This window comes from Fundulus heteroclitus, chromosome 3 (genome assembly GCF_011125445.2).
Source record: "Fundulus heteroclitus isolate FHET01 chromosome 3, MU-UCD_Fhet_4.1, whole genome shotgun sequence".
Classification (NCBI taxonomy): Eukaryota; Metazoa; Chordata; class Actinopteri; order Cyprinodontiformes; family Fundulidae; genus Fundulus; species Fundulus heteroclitus.
Genome location: NC_046363.1, coordinates 5,085,992 through 5,102,720, shown reverse-complemented (window position 1 = coordinate 5,102,720; position 16,729 = coordinate 5,085,992). Strand labels below are relative to the sequence as shown.

Here is a 16,729-nt window from a genome sequence, read left to right as displayed (position 1 = left end):
GGCAAATAACCAGAGGTGGGCAGAGTACCCAAAACTTAAGAGTAGTGTTATGCTGCTTTCCATTTGCCTCGGAAAACAAAAATTAGGAAATGGGAATGGGGTAAAGCCAAGTAAAAAGCGTTCCAGTTAATATTCAGAGAAGTTGGGATTCCAAAATAAAAACAAGAAAACAAAAGGTTAGGATTCCAATATGGCGACGGCCAGAAAATCTGTTGTTTAGTTCATGGTACCTCTTAGTAAATGTTGTTTAAAGTTATTGATGTTGTTGATTGATGTTATTGAATTATTGTCCAACACTAGTTGTAATTTTAAAGAACCACTGTCGTTGTCATGTCATTTAAAAAATGAAAGTTAACTTTTTTTTTTCTTCTTTAAACTAAATTGCAGCAAAATGAGGATGGAGATGGGATGTTATTTGTGGAACACGATGTAAGAAAATCACATAATATCCAACCAAATGAAGAGAATCAGGAGTGTTATTGTCATTATGTATGTAACTATTATAAAATTAAGGTGAAACATCGCAGATATATCACTCCATGTGTAATGATTCTCTATGAGTTTTACTTTCTGAGATCACTGGAAAAAAAAATATTGCACTTCTATGCAATACTATTTTTTTTAGGTGTGCCTATGTATTAAAACATTAGTTGTTTCTTCATCAGAGTCATTGCTGAAGGTCCAAAGAGCCACGTGTGGCTCTGGAGCTGCCGGTGGCTGACCTGCTTTGGAGGCTCCATCATTTCAGACATGCAGGTTTATGTGGATAATTCTTATTCCCTTAATAACTGACATCATTTAAAACTTCATATATTCTTCCAATATTAAAATGTTAGGGCTTAAAGCTAAGCAAACGAAAGACGTGCTAATTTGAAATACATTATTTTTTTCTTCATTTAAATATATCTGATCTCCAATGAAACCGCTCCATAAAGCAACAACCTTCCACATACTGAGGAGGAAAAAATAAAAACAGAAAGAAGAGAAACTGCCTGACTTTCTACAGTTTCCTCTCTCCCTCCTGACCTGTGTCTCACCTCAGGGTTCACCCAGGCTCCGTGGGGCTTGAGTGATGTTTAGCCACAGATTCACACCTGAGGAACACAGCTTGGCTTTAGCCGGCAAACCTCTGAGGACTCAGAGCGGTGCTGTGTCCTCGGTGCCGTGCTCCCTGTGGGACAACGCTCAGGTGTCTGTGTTAGGGCCCACAGCGCCATAAACACCTGTTCATCGCTCAGACAGCAGAGGTCATTGTAACTCCAAACACCCAGCAATGCACCGCTTTACTCAGAGGGAAGGCGGGCTGGAGCAGATTACCTGTGGAAGGATGGGAGGTTGGCACCTTTGTCCCTTCTGAGCACCGGTAGACTAGAAGGCCTGTTATCAGGGATTTTAAACGCTAACTTCATAAAACACATTGCACAATCCGCTGCTTTATCTACAGCGCAGACCTCGGTTAGGACAGAAAAAATAAATCATGTTTAACCACAAAATACCTGCAACTCCTTCATGCATGAGGCTGGTGGCCATGATGTAGACAGCATCCTGCGGTTCCCTTAGGTTTCAGCTTGGCATCACGTTAGCACAGCCTCAGCTGCTGAGGCAGGTTCCAGTCTGGCCTTTCTGCTTTCCATTAGCCATCTGCTCTCAGCTTGACAATCAACAAGCTCTCTGGTTATCTTGTTGCTAACGCCTCTAAGCAGGCGTCCAGCGCTTTTACTTGCTAACATGGTCAGTGACATGGCATGTCATGGTCAGTGTCAGAGCAGCAGGCCTCTGCGCCACTCACCGCTCAGTCTCTGGTCCCAAGATGCCGGCTGAGCTAAAACTTTGATCGTCCCTCACAAATAAGGCTTAGCCTTAGGAGGAAACGCTGTGACTAATTCCCTCATCACCCCTTCCTGGTCTGACCATACGTCTGGACCAGGATGATGATCAGGTGTTCCTCACAGCAGCAACTTCTGGCTCTAGATGTCGTCATGAGAAGGCTGAAGAAAGAACATTTGCTTGTAAATAGTTCTGGGTTGTAATGCTAGTAAAATGCAAAGTACAGTCAAAGTTTTCCCTTTTCTTTGCCACGTTGACTCCGTTTCTTAAAGTAACACACAGACGGGATGATTTCATATCACTTTTATTCAGTGAGATTTCAACCAAACATCAGTTTGAATTTCTGTCAAGGACACTAGTGTGTTTGCTAAGTGAAACAGCCCTGTGTGGCCTTGTGAAAGCCCCGCCCCCCCACCCCCACTGCATGTTCCCAGTCCTGGTCAGACACTTGGCACAGCAGCAGCAGCAGCTAGATATTGTTGCCACATGGGCTGAAATCAGGAAGTTCATTGAAATTTACAATCACATTTTATTTTACAAAAATAATTTGCATAATCATTATTGGTAAATTACACGCGATAAGTTAATAAAACAGTCATATCTTTGTAGAAATGGGACCTGTAAATGTAAATAGATTTGCATTATCAAAAGAAAGAATTTTCCAGAGTTTTTGGGTCGAGGCTTTTCTAGTTTTTAGGCTTTTACTCTGTTTTCGACATAAAGAACAAAATATGAGTCAATCTTTCTCAAACATGTAGGATGATGTGATCCTTTGTACCTTGAAGTCAAAGATGTGGTTAATGTGCTGATTTTAATTTGTCGCCATTTTTTTACATTTTTATTTCTGGGTCAGCTGTGTGCTTGGCCAAATTCGGACCGTATTGGAAGTGCCCCCCCCGCTGTAGCATTCTGCTTTCAACGATGTCTCATTCTTGCACCACTTCACTGCAACCAGCTTGAAGTTCTTAGGTTTTGTGATTGTACAAAAGTGCAAATAACTATTCCTTATACATTTTCCTCCAATTTGTAGTCTGTAATTACGTAAGAACCTAAAGCCTTTGATCTGCAGATGGGTTCTGTGATTTAATGGCAGCCTGTAAGTCTGACCAGGACTGTCCAGGTGGGACGAGCTTTTAGGTCATGGCCTGATTTAATCCTTTCTGACTCAGCTTTCAGTCAACACCTCACCTAGTGCAGAAACCACAAACAATGTGATATATTAGATTTGGCTAGCAGAGAAAAATTCATTAGAAAACACAATTTCTGGCTAATTTAAAAGACACAAGGTGAAATCTCCAGCCTTTACCAAACTAAGAAAAGGTTAACGATGAGCTTCAAGTTTATTCTCCTGTTCAGCCAGAAGGATCAGCCCCGCCCCGCCCCGCCCCGCCCCGCCTCGTAGAGCGTGCTCACCTGGTGCCGTCTAAAGCCCAGGTTCCTGGGCGCTCAGCTACGACTGACGGCTGCTGTGCGGCCCAGCGGCGGCTCAGCCCTGGTTCAGGCTGTGCAAATCCTGCCTGAGACGGCAGAGCCGGGAAGTAGCGCTGCCAGCGGGCGGCTAAGCTGCCGTCTGCTCTACATTTGCAGTGCATTGTGGGAGGGTTCAGACAATTAGGGAGCGATTTGACACACAAATAGACACCAGGTGATAACTGACGCGTGTCAAGACAGGGATAGTGCAATGTCTCACACCTCCAGGCAGGCGAAGGAGGAAGTGGTGGCCGCCCCCACTCGTCTCCTGGACCAAATGGAATCCAAAGAGGACAGTTCCCAGCAGGCACCACGCGCACGTGGAGGCTGCTAATCGCCTTTCTTTCGAAAAAACGCTTTCCCCTCCGACACCCGGTCTTTGGTTTCCTGCAGCTTCTCGGACAGCTTGTCTTTAGTCTCTCCCATTTTCCCGGAGATTAGTCCTTTCGTTTCCTCCATCTTCTCTGAGAATCGCTCCTTCGTCTCTTCCATTCTGTCCTGGAAGTAGTCCTTGACCGGCGGCGGCGTGGACATGTAGCCGTGTTTGCGGAGGTACTGGACGGACAGCGAGGTTCCACCCAGAGTCACGGCGTATCTAGCTGGCATCGTAATCTGTGGGGGAGACAAAGGAGGGCTCAGAGGCAGGTGGGCTGGGCTCATCTGGTACCAGAACCGACACCAGTCTTTAACTGGATCTCAGCCTGAGGCCACCGGTCCAGACAGCACGGCTGTGTCATGCTGCATCACATTTTGACTGACTTTACTTAAAAAGATTAAGCTGTCAGCCAAAACAATGCTTTAAATAGCACATTTACCACAATCCCACTAAATGTTTTTAATATGTTACCATACATTTCTTAGATTCAGTAGATTACTTAATGTTTAAACATAGTGTAATGAAAGCCTGGCGTTAGAGGAGACATATTCAGGGATGTCAGCAGCCTGTTGGGAGAGGTGGACCAATCAATCTAAGAAAGGCCATTTACAGTTCTACGGTTACGGTCCTGCTGCTGACTGCTAAGCCCTGAGATCAGCTGGAAAATGTCACCAGCATCTGTTTTTGGCTCGCTTTGACTAAACAGGGATTATTGAGCCGGTGGGTGAAGCTACTTCCAGCCTCCTGTGCAGAAATGAGGACCAGTCTGCAGCAGCTTTATTATTTACCCTGCAGTAAAGCTTCAGAGTTAGTCCACAGCCATTTGAGTGCTGGGACGGTCTGAGGTCTAGTGTGGCCCTCAGCCCCCTGCCCGGCGGGTTTACACTACCTTGTACATGGCGTAGGCGGTCAGAGCATAGCCACTCGAGGAATTTCTCAAAGGCCCAACTAGGATTTCTGGCAAACCGATCATCTCCAGGAACGGCACCACATTCACTCCACTGTGGGAGACACAATTCAAGCAAAAGACTTAAAAACGTGTAGAAAATGGCTAAATATAAGGCGTTCTATTCAGTGAAAAGAAGTGTCTGGTTTCTAACAGCAGCTGTTTAACAGTAGGCAGATAAACTTAGAGCCTCTAAGAGGAACCGGTACTCACTTCATAGCAGCATAATAGAAGGAGCCAAACCAGACGGTGGACGTTGCCAGGTGAACGGGGATCATCACCTTCCCGTACTGTTTAAAGGTCCTCTTAAACCTGGTGAAAAGGCTGATGGACTTGTCCTGCAGCGGGTCTACCTCTGCAGCCTCCGCCTCAGCCTGCCCCTTCCAGGCGTCCTGTGACGGAGGCGCGGGTTGTGCTCCTTCCTCCTCCGGGGGCTGGTGCTTCGGCTGATGTGCGGCTCTGCCGGACGCCGTCGCTGAGACCCATCTCTGGCTGCCGGGCTGCGGCAGCGACAAGCGGAGCACGCAGAACCTGGACGCCGCCGGGTGCTCGGGGACGGCAGCACCCGCTGCGAGCGAGCGCACGGCCACCACCCGCCAGAGAGTCCCGCGAGTAAGGGCGCTCTGCATCATCATCCTCTATCTCCTCTCCTCCTCCGTCCCGCTGCTCAACCACAGTCTGCAGGGAAGGCAAAGCAAAACCGTCATCTATACATACAGCTGCAGGAGTCATTGCCCCCCTGGATAAATCACAATTCAGGTCTTCATGCTCAATTCTGATTTTCTGCTGAAATGGGATTATTCTGAGGTGGCCGTTCACACCACCATAAAATGTGGATGCCATCAGACGTCTGAGCGGTTCAAGACCACAAAGCGATCCACGTGTGCAGACAACAGAAGGAGACGGCACACAGCAGCGCGCAGTTTGAGGAAGTAATGGTCTATGTAATTGTTTCTAGACGTGTTCAATAAAGCTTCGTACAAAATATAAACAAAAGCTAGAGAAGAAAAAAAACGCGGATCCCAGCCGGCATCTCTTAGGGCTGGATAATACAGAAAAAAGCAGATTGATCAAATAGAAATCAAACTGATTATTATCAAAACATTCTAAACATATTTTAAGGCCTGGCCATTTTATGCTGTTGCTTAGCAACCTATTTTTAAATAAAGAATACTGAATTCAAACAACCCTTTATTCTACCAACTTTTTATGAAAACTAAGTTTTAAAAAAAAAAGAAAAGCATGCGCTCTCTGAGCTCTGAAGGGGGCGGAGCTTGGTGACAGCGTTCCTGAGTCTGCGTTTGTGATTGGCTGGGAGGATGTAATGACTGTTCTATTAAACTTGTTATTGGTCTTTTTTTCTATAAAACCACACGACTATCAATCGATATATAAGGTAGTGAATTATCATCCTGCCGTAGAGTCTGATTATTATTAGAAGGCTGTTGAGCAACGGGAGCCGACAGTATTATTACCATCATAGCAGGACAAAGTACGGTAAGAAGAAAGCAGCAGAGCTATTAACGGTCTTTAATGGAGCGCTAACTGCTGCTGTGTGTGGATGTGTAGCTCAGGGTTTCCCGCAGCGCTATCTTCACGTTTTCATGGTTACATTATTTGCTTTTTATTTTGACTGGTTCTTTGGTTAAATTTGTAATTGTTTATAAATGGAGTGAGGCGGTGACCTAACAGAGGAGCTGCGCTATGCCGCGTCGCTCATGTTGATGCTTTCAATGGTGTGTTAATACATTTATCTATTTTTAGCTTTTTCTAAAGCCGGCCACCCTGATCCCCTCATCCAGGAGGTGGGGAAGGGGGCCGCCGGTGGTGCAGTGCCAGAGGGCTGCAGCAGAGCCAGTGAGCAAGGCACGGCAGAGTGAAGGGTGCAGCACCCTGGACAGCACCTTTCAGGAAATGGGAGCACATCAGCAGAAGTGCTTCCTCTCAGAGCAAAGGGCCCTAAAGAAGCCATCGGGATAATAATAATAATAATAAATAATAATAATAATAATAATAATAATAAAAATAATTAGGGCTGTACGATTTTTCGACTAGTTTAAACAAAATGTAACTCTTTATTAATTGAATATTCTTATTCAAGTAAAGGGCCTGTTGAGCTGGACATCAGTCCTTGTTGAACATGAAGTGTAACAAACAAACAAGTCTATGTATTAAATGGTTTGACCAGTACTTAATGCATTCCTGAAAGTTTCTGGTAAAAATGTACGATTCTATAAATTCTAAGACAAGTTATAAAATTTGATTATCTCACTGCTGCAGCTCTCGTCCTTTCATGTGGATACAAAGCCACTTTAAACACATTACTGACACCTAAAGGATGCGTCTGATCCTTTAATTGTTATGTAGCCAATAATTGCAGACCTGCAGAAGAAGAAAACAGTTGTCTCTAACATTTAAGCCTCTTACCTTCGTCCTAGAGTGACAGTGATTTCTGCACAGGAATTGTTCATTTGTTGATCATGCTGATCTTTATGGGCTGAATCGATAATCGATAAACAGGTAAGCTTTAACAAAAAAACGATACTAACAAAAAGGTAGAAGAAAAAAAAGGGTAAAATAAAAGGGTTAGGGTTTAGACTGTAAGTCATATTTGTCTATTAAAGAAAGGAGATGTAGGGCCTTTTTATTATGCATTCTGCTAAGGGCCTAGAAGTATAACAGAGTATTGTGAAACACATAACTTAGGTTGGACTTCAAGGTATTTAGCTTTGTGGATGAAGAACTTCACCAGAATGATGATGTTGTTTACAAGGCAGTCATTTTTATGGCTGTCCAAAATCAGACCATCAATGACGTCTTTGTCAGAAAACATTTAGAAATGGAATTTTAGGAAATAACCAGTGAAAAATATCTGTCCAGAGTGCCTCAACAGATATACAATGGAAAAATAAACGATCAGTTGTTTCAACTGCGTCACAAAAAACACTTTTTGAACAAAGTTACTGGATGGATAAATTCCATTTTAAAGTGAATCTCTTTGGTCTTCGGCGCCATTGGATACTTAAGGTACCTGATGCACAGTTTATGAATTGACTGTAGTTGGTAGAATCGATTTATGGGATTTCTACATGGAGTCGTGGGATATTAGATATTATCCAGTGTGTGTCTAATGATCTTATTAGTTTAGAGTCCTTGAAGAGCAGTTTCAAATCAAGCATTGTGGTAAAAAACAAAACAAAAGGAAAATATGGCTGAATGAGCCATCAGACCTGCAGCCCAGAATAACATGGCTTTAGGAATAGCATTAAAATGGGTTTAAAAGTTCCCAAGGGAGTTTGTAAGTTGTATTTGGAGCAAAAAAAACAAAAAAAAAAAACATGTATGGTCAAAGTTGGTCAAACTCATTAACTAGATGCAATGTTGACCAAATCCCTTTATCCTTTTGTGTCAAGCATAAAGCAAGCTTAAGAGGGAAAGTAGCAGCCAGGTGCTTCTAATCCAAGGCAGTTGATTATTGGATCATCTGAAAGTGAGACAACAGCTATCAAAGCAGAGATGCCAGCAGCTTGTTGGTTTGGTGCTTGTGGTTGTAGGGAAAGACATCCACCATGACCTTAGAGGAGCAATTGTTGCTGTCCATCAAACATCTAAAAACACAACATTCTACAGTGAGAGAAAATATTCACAACCAAGGGTGCCCCAGCGTCTCACCCTAAGGTGAGGACCTGCAATGGTCAGGATCATTGCAAAAATAGCCTAGAGTTAAAGTTAAATGAGAGGACTACAGTCTAAAGTTTTGCATTGTATTACATTGAAATGACTGTCGTCATTTCAGCTTTTAACTTTTTGCTCTCTCTCTTTTTCTTCATAGTAGGTACACCTGGTCTGGCGTTCTGTTAACTGTGACATCATCCAGAGAAGACGGCTCACCCGCTACTACCATCTAATGTAGAACAGATTACTAGATCAATGTGTGCTTCTGTGCTTTTTTGTCTCTCTTGTTGTGTCTCTGTTCTGTCTTCTGTAACCCCAGTCGGTCGAGGCAGATGACCGTTCATACTGAGCCCGGTTCTGCCGGAGGTTTTCCTTCCCGTTAATGGGTGGTTTTTCTTCCCACTGTCGCTTCATGCTTGCTCAGTATGAGGGATTGCAGCAAAGCCATGTACAATGCAGATGACTCTTCCTGTGGCTCTACGGTTCCCCAGGAGTGAATGCTGCTTGTCGGGACTTTGATGCAATCAACTGGTTTCCTTATATAGGACATTTTTGACCAATCTGTATAATCTGACCCAATCTGTATAATATGATTGAACTTGACTTTGTAAAGTGCCTTGAGATGACATGTTTCATGATTTGGCGCTATATAAATAAAATTGAATTGAATTGAAAGTAGAAAAGAATGGCCACGTGGCTGCTTAATCAGCCGCAGAAGCCATGCACGCGTCGTGTGGAGCGTCAGCTCCCCAGTGTGACACAGTGCTCAGACCACCTGTCTGTCTGCCAGCTGGAGCTTCGTCCGGATTGGCTCATCCAAGCATTTAAAAAGCAAGTTTACTAATTAGCGACAACTTTTAGCAGCTAACCTGGCAGACAAACAACAGGAAGGCCGGTAGTCATTAACGCGTCCTTTGAAATAAAGTCATTGGAAACGCGATTACATCTGCTGGATTTTCTTTTCTAAGATATGACCGGAAGTTAGAAGCCACAGTGAAGCTTGTTGCTCAGAGTCATGCTAAGCTAGCTGACATTGGGCAGGTGGAGGACAACCACTGAGCTTTGAGTTCCCCCAGTTAACAGCAGCTTCCCAGCAGGTTAAAGGGCGCGGAGCTTTTAATCATTAAAGCAAGACTGAAAAGCCCTGCTACAATCCCCCAGACACGGAGGTTATCAAAGGCCACAGTGGGAGCTGCTGCCAACTCGGCTACTGAGGTTAGCTGGCTAGCTTTCAGCTAGCGGCGCTGCTAAGGCTAGCTGTCAGTAAACTAAGCTGTGATTGGCTGAGCCAGAGACTGACTGCAGCTCGTGAAAGACAATACGGAACCTACACGTTGTTGGAGTCCAGGTGAAACACGACAGGATCTTCAGGGCCATGCGACAGGCTGTCAAATGTTCCAGAACCACATTGATTATGGACTCCAAGGAGAGCAGCGTGTCCTCGAGTGTCCCCACCCCCCAACCGCGCAGGGAGGCAAGGGAAATGTAGTTTACATCGCGCTGAACGCCAGAGGCTCAGATGAGATTAAAAACTACCACTCCCAGCATCCTCTGCATTAGATGGTCATTTTTGACAGCTTGTTTACCGCCGACTGTAATAGTGGGTCCGCCCCATTTCTTACCTGCCGGGAAAGGTTGAGACTCACCGGCGAGATGGGCGTCTGGGTTGTCAGTGCAGGTATAAAAAAAAAGCTTTATTGTGTGCCAGAGTGCAGGTAATGTCCTCTAGTTTATATTTTGTTTTTGCCCATTTACGTCGTTAGACACCCCCCGCCTGCTCTCTCGGGTCATGGAATGACTCATTCAACCAGCCTGGAAAGCACCTCCCACACCACCTCACCATCACTTCTCCCCGAATGTGCGCCGGTAGACCACTAAGGAATGCGCCTAGTGTGGGCCACGAAGTTAATATGCAGACTTCACAGTTCTGTTCTAAATGGTACGTATGATAAAATCTACCTGTCTCCGAAAGCACCTACAGATACAAAAACCTAGTATTTTCAATTATAATACTTATAGACATGACATGCCCAGCATAGACATTGTTTACGTATATAATGTCTATGGTGCCCATTAATTTTTCTAACCACGTGGGTGCCAATATCCACTATTTTTTATTAGCTTCAGGATACTTTGTGTCTGCACTGAATCTCTCAAATCTCGTAATGCACTATATAACCACAATAAAGGGCATTATATTCTGTGTGAAGGTGTGTGATACTGATGTCATATACAAAAATGTCCAGCAGATGGCGGCAAGTCCTAACTGTCAAACTGTCCATTAAGAAAGAAACTTTTTTTTTCTTTCAGAATATTAATCAGTTCCTATTGTTTGAGACGTTTACTTGCAGGCAACAATACACTGAAGCTTGTGACTTAAAATAAGACAGTAAATTAAGAGATAATACATTCCTTTTTTGTCCTACAGTTATACACTAGATTAGTAAAGAAAAACAAGGTAATCTATCGTTGAGTTCTAAAGCAACAGAATGTAATTATCAGAAAGGGATACATTTAAAAAAGTATTGCACAATTATTGATAATGTTATCTGAATATTGAAACAGCATATTCAGATAAAATTATATGATTTGTTTTCCTTTATTTAGATAATCAAATGCATTTTAAAGAATTTGAAATGATGTCAAATTAGCTTAACCAATTTAGAAGAATTGGCATGTGTTCAACCCATTCCCAAAGCAACTCAAAGATTTAAATAAAACACTATGATTTGCCAATATAGAAAAGTCTATAACCCTTTTAGACTTGATTTTTAATGTAATTATTCCACTAAAAATAATTAGATTTAAATTGGTAACTTAAGAGGGTGAGGGGAAGCTTTAAAGTGACAGACTACCAAAAGTTATGTTGGAAGCAGGGTGACCAGCGACTACAAGGAAATGAGCTTAACAGTTTTCTCTTATGTTCCACCAAATGCTATTAATCAACACTAATGTTCCTTATTAATGTTATATGAACGCTCGTGATATTATCGGACGATTGTGAAGAGAACAAAAACAAACGTTATATTTAAACAAACGACTGTATGTTTAACTTGGCTTGTAGCAAGCTATTAGTATTAGCAGCTGACAGAGATTAGGGACTTTGTCTAAACTTACCTTTTAGTCCTATTTATGAGCAGACCGGAAAACACAAACATTAACGTACCATCAGTGTTTAAAACCCTCATGAAAATAAAATTTGTTTTCATAACACAACCCAAAGTACATTCGCATCAGGCTCAAAAGAGAGCTAGCAGGTAGCTTAGCCTGTTAGTGTTATCTTCAGGTTTTAGGTTGAACACATTAAAAAACATCATAAAATAAATGATACCCAAATGGTTTCAGCCAAGCTAACTTTCCCTGTTTTCTGTGTCAAACCTTATCCTTTAATGTACCATGTTCTGGTTACAGTAGGTTGTCTGGCTTTTGATGTTGCTTGATGTAAGTTGTCTCGGGGGAAGTTAGTGAGATGAAAGCTGGGGAAAGGCATTCCTTTTGGGATCCAGAGGCACTGGGGAAGTCCTGCTGGGTCTATGCTTGGTGCTGTCCTCGTATCAGCCTATGAAGGCTACCTTCCAGCTGGGGCAGGTGCATGGGAACAGCTATGCCTGCTTAAAGATGTCTCAAAGGCCAGGGGTCCGTTCTTTGTACGTTGCTTAAAACATCTGAGATCAAATGAGACATCCAAGATGATTTCATCCGGCTAATCATGATCCCGCTAATTGGGTTCTTCCAACACACCTGTTGTTTATGATTAGTATGGCTGGATTGAGTTATCTGAGATAACTGCACGTTCATGCGTTTGTTTAAAAGGGGAAATGTATCGATAGTAGAAACAATGATCAGCAGCGCTGCTATTGGCTGTTCAGCATGGCCAAAGAACGCCCACAGTTTTTCTCCCAAGCAGAACACGAGCTTTTAATGGAAGGTTATGCTGAAACTGAGTCATTAATTAAAACGACAGGGAACACCTCAAAGTCTGCTAAAGCCAGGAGAGAGGGCTGGCAAAAAGTAGCAGACAAATTAATGCATAAATACTGTCCATGGTAGATGTTTCTATCACTTTCTACAGTATGAATTTTTGCATTTTAATAATTGCATATTTATTTTCTTCTTTTATGTCAGAGACTCCACGGGAGCCACCAGAACATGTGGAAAAAAGTGAAGTACAAGAATAATCTACAAAATTGTGGCTTTTAATTATTATACTGTATTTTAAAAAGCAGTTTCTTCCTCTTTTTTAAAAGCCACTGTTAAATGATGTGTTTGTCTGTTTATAACAGCCACCAAGAAAAAGGCTAAAAAAAACAGGTTATTTTTACTTTTGTTGCATGAGGCATATTTCACCCTTTCTTTTTCTTTCACGAAATGACACAAGGTGCCATTCGTTCCCTATATAAATGGCATCTTCAACAAAAAATATAGTATTTTGACCTGAAAAAACACAAATTAAGAGGAGAAATTGAACTCCACAACGTGAAAAAGAGAAACATTGCACTAGAGATCAAGTTGCTTCAAAAGGACGTTTAGAGTAAGTTCTAATACACCATGTGACAGTAGTATTGCTGACTTTACATAACTATCCCTTATTGCAGACAAAAGATGACTTGCTGTCTTTTCTTTATAAATAATTGTTTAAATAAAACGACAGGAACAAAGCATTATTTGTTTCGTCTTTATTAAGCATTAAAAAATGGTGTTCCATAATTCTGTCCCTTCCTCTGCCACTAGGTGGTCCAAATGCGCTGGCTGTACAGACTTCCCTATCTCCTCCGCTTATACAGCAGTGATCTAATCCTGTTTACATGAAATAAGCCTGCTCGCGAGCAGGTTTAAGATTGAGCACATGTTGCTATGACAGCAAGTCCAGGATGAGTTACGAAGAACCAAACGATCCAGGATCAAATCGTCAACAAGCAAATCCAGCTAACTGAGTTAGCCCCGTACGAAGAACGGACCCCAGGTCTCTGGTTAATCTTCTTTTTGGAAAAACTCAGAGAACAATCTTAGCTTGTTTCTGATTCGGGTGTGTGCTTCTGTGACTGATTTTGCAGGAACAGACTGTACCTAGCTTTCGTTCCAGTATGAAATTTTTTGTCAGTTTCAGGCAAAGCAAGGGAAGGCAAGTTTATTTATATAACAATTTTCCATAACAAGACGACTCAAAGTACTTGCATGTCTGTTAGTAGCTACCTGACATTTTGTAATCATATCTATTTAACAAGAAAAACTCCTCATTCAGCTCCATTCAGCCGGGAACAAAGCTATGCCCAACTGTTGTGTCACGTGACCAAATGAGCTAATTTCATTGGCTAGAAGCTGCTCGACTCTATCAGAGTCTAGATTGCTTTGGCTTGAGTTCACCAAAATGTCAACACATTTGCAGGTACATTTTTTGCTGCCGAATTTTTTGCAGCTGAATTTTTTGCTGGCGAATTTTTACCAGATAAAAATTCAGTGTAAGGAATTCAATGTCTAAAAATATTAAGTATTTAAAATTCGGCAGATTCCAATGAGACTGTTTTTCCTCCATACATTTCCTGAGCCTGGATTGGGTTTTGTGAACTGTGTGAAGCCAGGATGTACTGGGGCCTGTTTCAATAAGGAGGTTAAGTGAAAACTCTGAGTATGTTAACTCTGAAATGAGGGAAACTCTGGGTTTTCTGTTTCAGAAAGGGAGGTAAGTTAAACCTGAGAAAGCAGAGTAAGTCAAGCCCGTTTCTGAAAGAGAGGTAACTTATACTCAGAGTCAGTTACCATGGCAATTTACTCGGTGAACCTAACCTGGTCAGGAGCAGGTTTTCTTCAGAAAACCCAGAGTTTATTTTGGTCTCCTCCCCTTTTTTAAAGAGGAAGTGGTGTTTAAACACTTCATTGATTCTTTGGGGACATATTCACTGCGCACATTTCAGCAGAGCGCATCAAAGGGAATGAAATGGCATGTCCTTTTATGGATGATCCTGTTGACGAAGAGGCTGTATTACTTTGTAGGGAGTTACATTTACGTCGGGAAAGGATTTTGAGGCCCAGAGTGGATTTTTTGTCATATCCCTATCCTATCACAGCAATGTATATGGTGTTCTTCATTTGCTAAAAAAAAAAAAAAAAGAAAAAAAAAAAGATTTTAAAATAGTTTCAATACTTCCTAGAATTCACCTGTGACCATACACTCACCTCTAGCTTTAGTTTCAGAATGTCGATTTCCAGATCTGCCTTTTGGATCTGGCGGTCCAAGTATGCAAGTTCTTTGCTGTTTTTTTCTATCTTTTTAATAAGAAGAAGTCTATATAACTCCTTAACTGGCAACTGAAAATACATTAGATTAGAGTTACATCATGAATGTAGTCTAAAATTCAGAATGAAACTGTGGCATTTACTGTAAATCACTGAACTGTGTCCATCTGTGCACCAGAAGTTGATGGACCTTCCTCCTGCTGTTCTTCCATAACTCTGGGGGGTAGAGATAAGAATGACCATTTATAGATAAAACTTGGATTTTATAAGCTACTTCACATATAAATGTGAATGTGTAGATTGTTTGATGTGTAGACATATAATATTAAAATTACCTCTGTAGGCCTGTCTGTGGCAGCAGAAACGGTTTCTTCATCCCCATCATCCTGTGAAGATGAGCATTTCATAGAGTACACTTTATAATACTATTTGTCATAATTGATGGTGTATGGAGTAGGCTGCTGACAACTGTATGGGGTACTGTTGGGACAGGAGTCTCCAAGAGGCAGATATTACCATCCAAATATGTTGGGACTAACAAAAATCCCAATCCAAAGTAATATAAATGGAAATATCACATTTAGTCTATATAAAAAATACAACACTGTAGGTAGACCTCTTACATTTTATGAAGGCACCTAAATCTTCTGGAGTGACTGGCTCTGATGAAGTCCCTCCAGGAATTCCCTCAGCCATTGGCCTTCCAGCATTTAGGCTCAGGGCCATCTCTTCTGCATTTGTCAGGGGTGGTGGTGCAGGTCCTCCCCCTGTTTTACGAGCCTCTGCCTTCTTTCTGTTGCTGAGTAGAAGTCAAATGAGAATGAACATTTAGACATATGTCAAAAATGCTACACTGAATGCCATTTAGTCATTTAATATGTCAAATGTTTGTAAAGCCAGGTAGCTACTCTACTCCTATGATGTGCTCAAGGCTTGCCTGCTTGAAGTATGTTTTTATATTTCATTTTTAGCTGCTGCCATGTTCTTTTGATGCCTGCAGGATTGCACCTATCCATGAAAATTAAATTAGGTTTAATAAAATACTGTTCTTCTAGTTTCACCTCTGATATTATAACAGTTGGGTAAGTTACTCTAAAATAGTTCTTAATTACTAACTACAAATTTTATCTTCAACAAGTCTAATTAGATTAATGTAATAATTACTGTCTCAAGAAAGTATTGGTCTACTTACTAATTTGTTTTATTTCCTTATTAATATATTTATTGATTCTAAATCCCAAATCAACCGCAACCACTTGAACAATACAAGGAGAGACAAGAAACTGCACTTCTAATGCTTTCAAATTAAAACAATATTCAATTGCATGAATTAATCTTAAATTGACCAAAGTGTATTACTAGAGGGAGAAAGTTAAATTAAAAATATACCTTTTAAAATTTGATATTAAATCCACTATTGTTTTATAGTCTTTAATTTAATTACAGTATTTAGATGACTTAGTAACTTAATTCATTACACCCAACACTGTATAAAAGTAAGTAAAATGTAAACTTACACATTGACTCAAGCAGCTATTTTCACCCAAGCTAACTCTCTCTCCTTCGCCACTGCAGCCGTGTTGCTTATTTTTTTTTTTTCAAAAATACATGTTCAAATTCTGCATATGCTTGCATAAGCACATCCAGTTCTGCTGGTGAGAAATATGCACACCTTTTTTTGTCTGATGCTGTTGCCATGGTGACTCGTAATATCTGCACTCCATTGATAATGGCTTTTTATAGTTGTGGTGCATGCGCTTAACTCAGAGTCAGCCAACTCAGAGTTGATTGAACTAACTAATTTCAGGTGTTCTGAAACCCAAAACTCAGAGTTTCCCATCTCAGGCTAAGTCAACTCAGAGTTCAAGTTTTAACTCAGAGTTGGTTGAACCTCCTTACTGAAACAGGCCCCTGGTGTCTTGTTCTGTGTGTTTATTTTGTTGGAGTAACCTTTTTCTTTTGTCTGCTTTGTTTCTGCAGTGTCTAGGGCAGCGGTTCCCAAACTTTGTTAGCCGGGCCCCCCCTTCTCTGTCCCAACCGGGTTGATGCACCCCCAATCTTCAAAATAAAAAAAAAAAATTGCAGTTGCAGTTACAACACAACCATCATAAAAAAAGGTTATGGAAATAAAATTAGAATATAATTTCAATTAAATTGCAATAAAGTTACACACATAATAACACAACAGGATCCTAAGGATT

General features: G+C 41.5%; 1 protein-coding gene across 1 annotated transcript; it reads right to left on the bottom strand.

Moving 5' to 3' along the window:
* Positions 1–2,234: 2,234 nt before the first annotated feature.
* fam210aa (family with sequence similarity 210 member Aa) lies at positions 2,235–9,764 on the bottom strand. Its single transcript, XM_036129038.1, has 4 exons — positions 9,626–9,764; positions 4,833–5,297; positions 4,563–4,674; positions 2,235–3,909 (listed from the first exon to the last, which is right to left on the bottom strand). The coding sequence occupies exons 2-4, from the start codon at positions 5,252–5,254 to the stop codon at positions 3,628–3,630; spliced, it is 816 nt and encodes a 271-aa protein (XP_035984931.1). The 5' UTR covers positions 5,255–5,297; positions 9,626–9,764; the 3' UTR covers positions 2,235–3,627.
* Between the last annotated feature and the right edge of the window lie 6,965 nt (positions 9,765–16,729).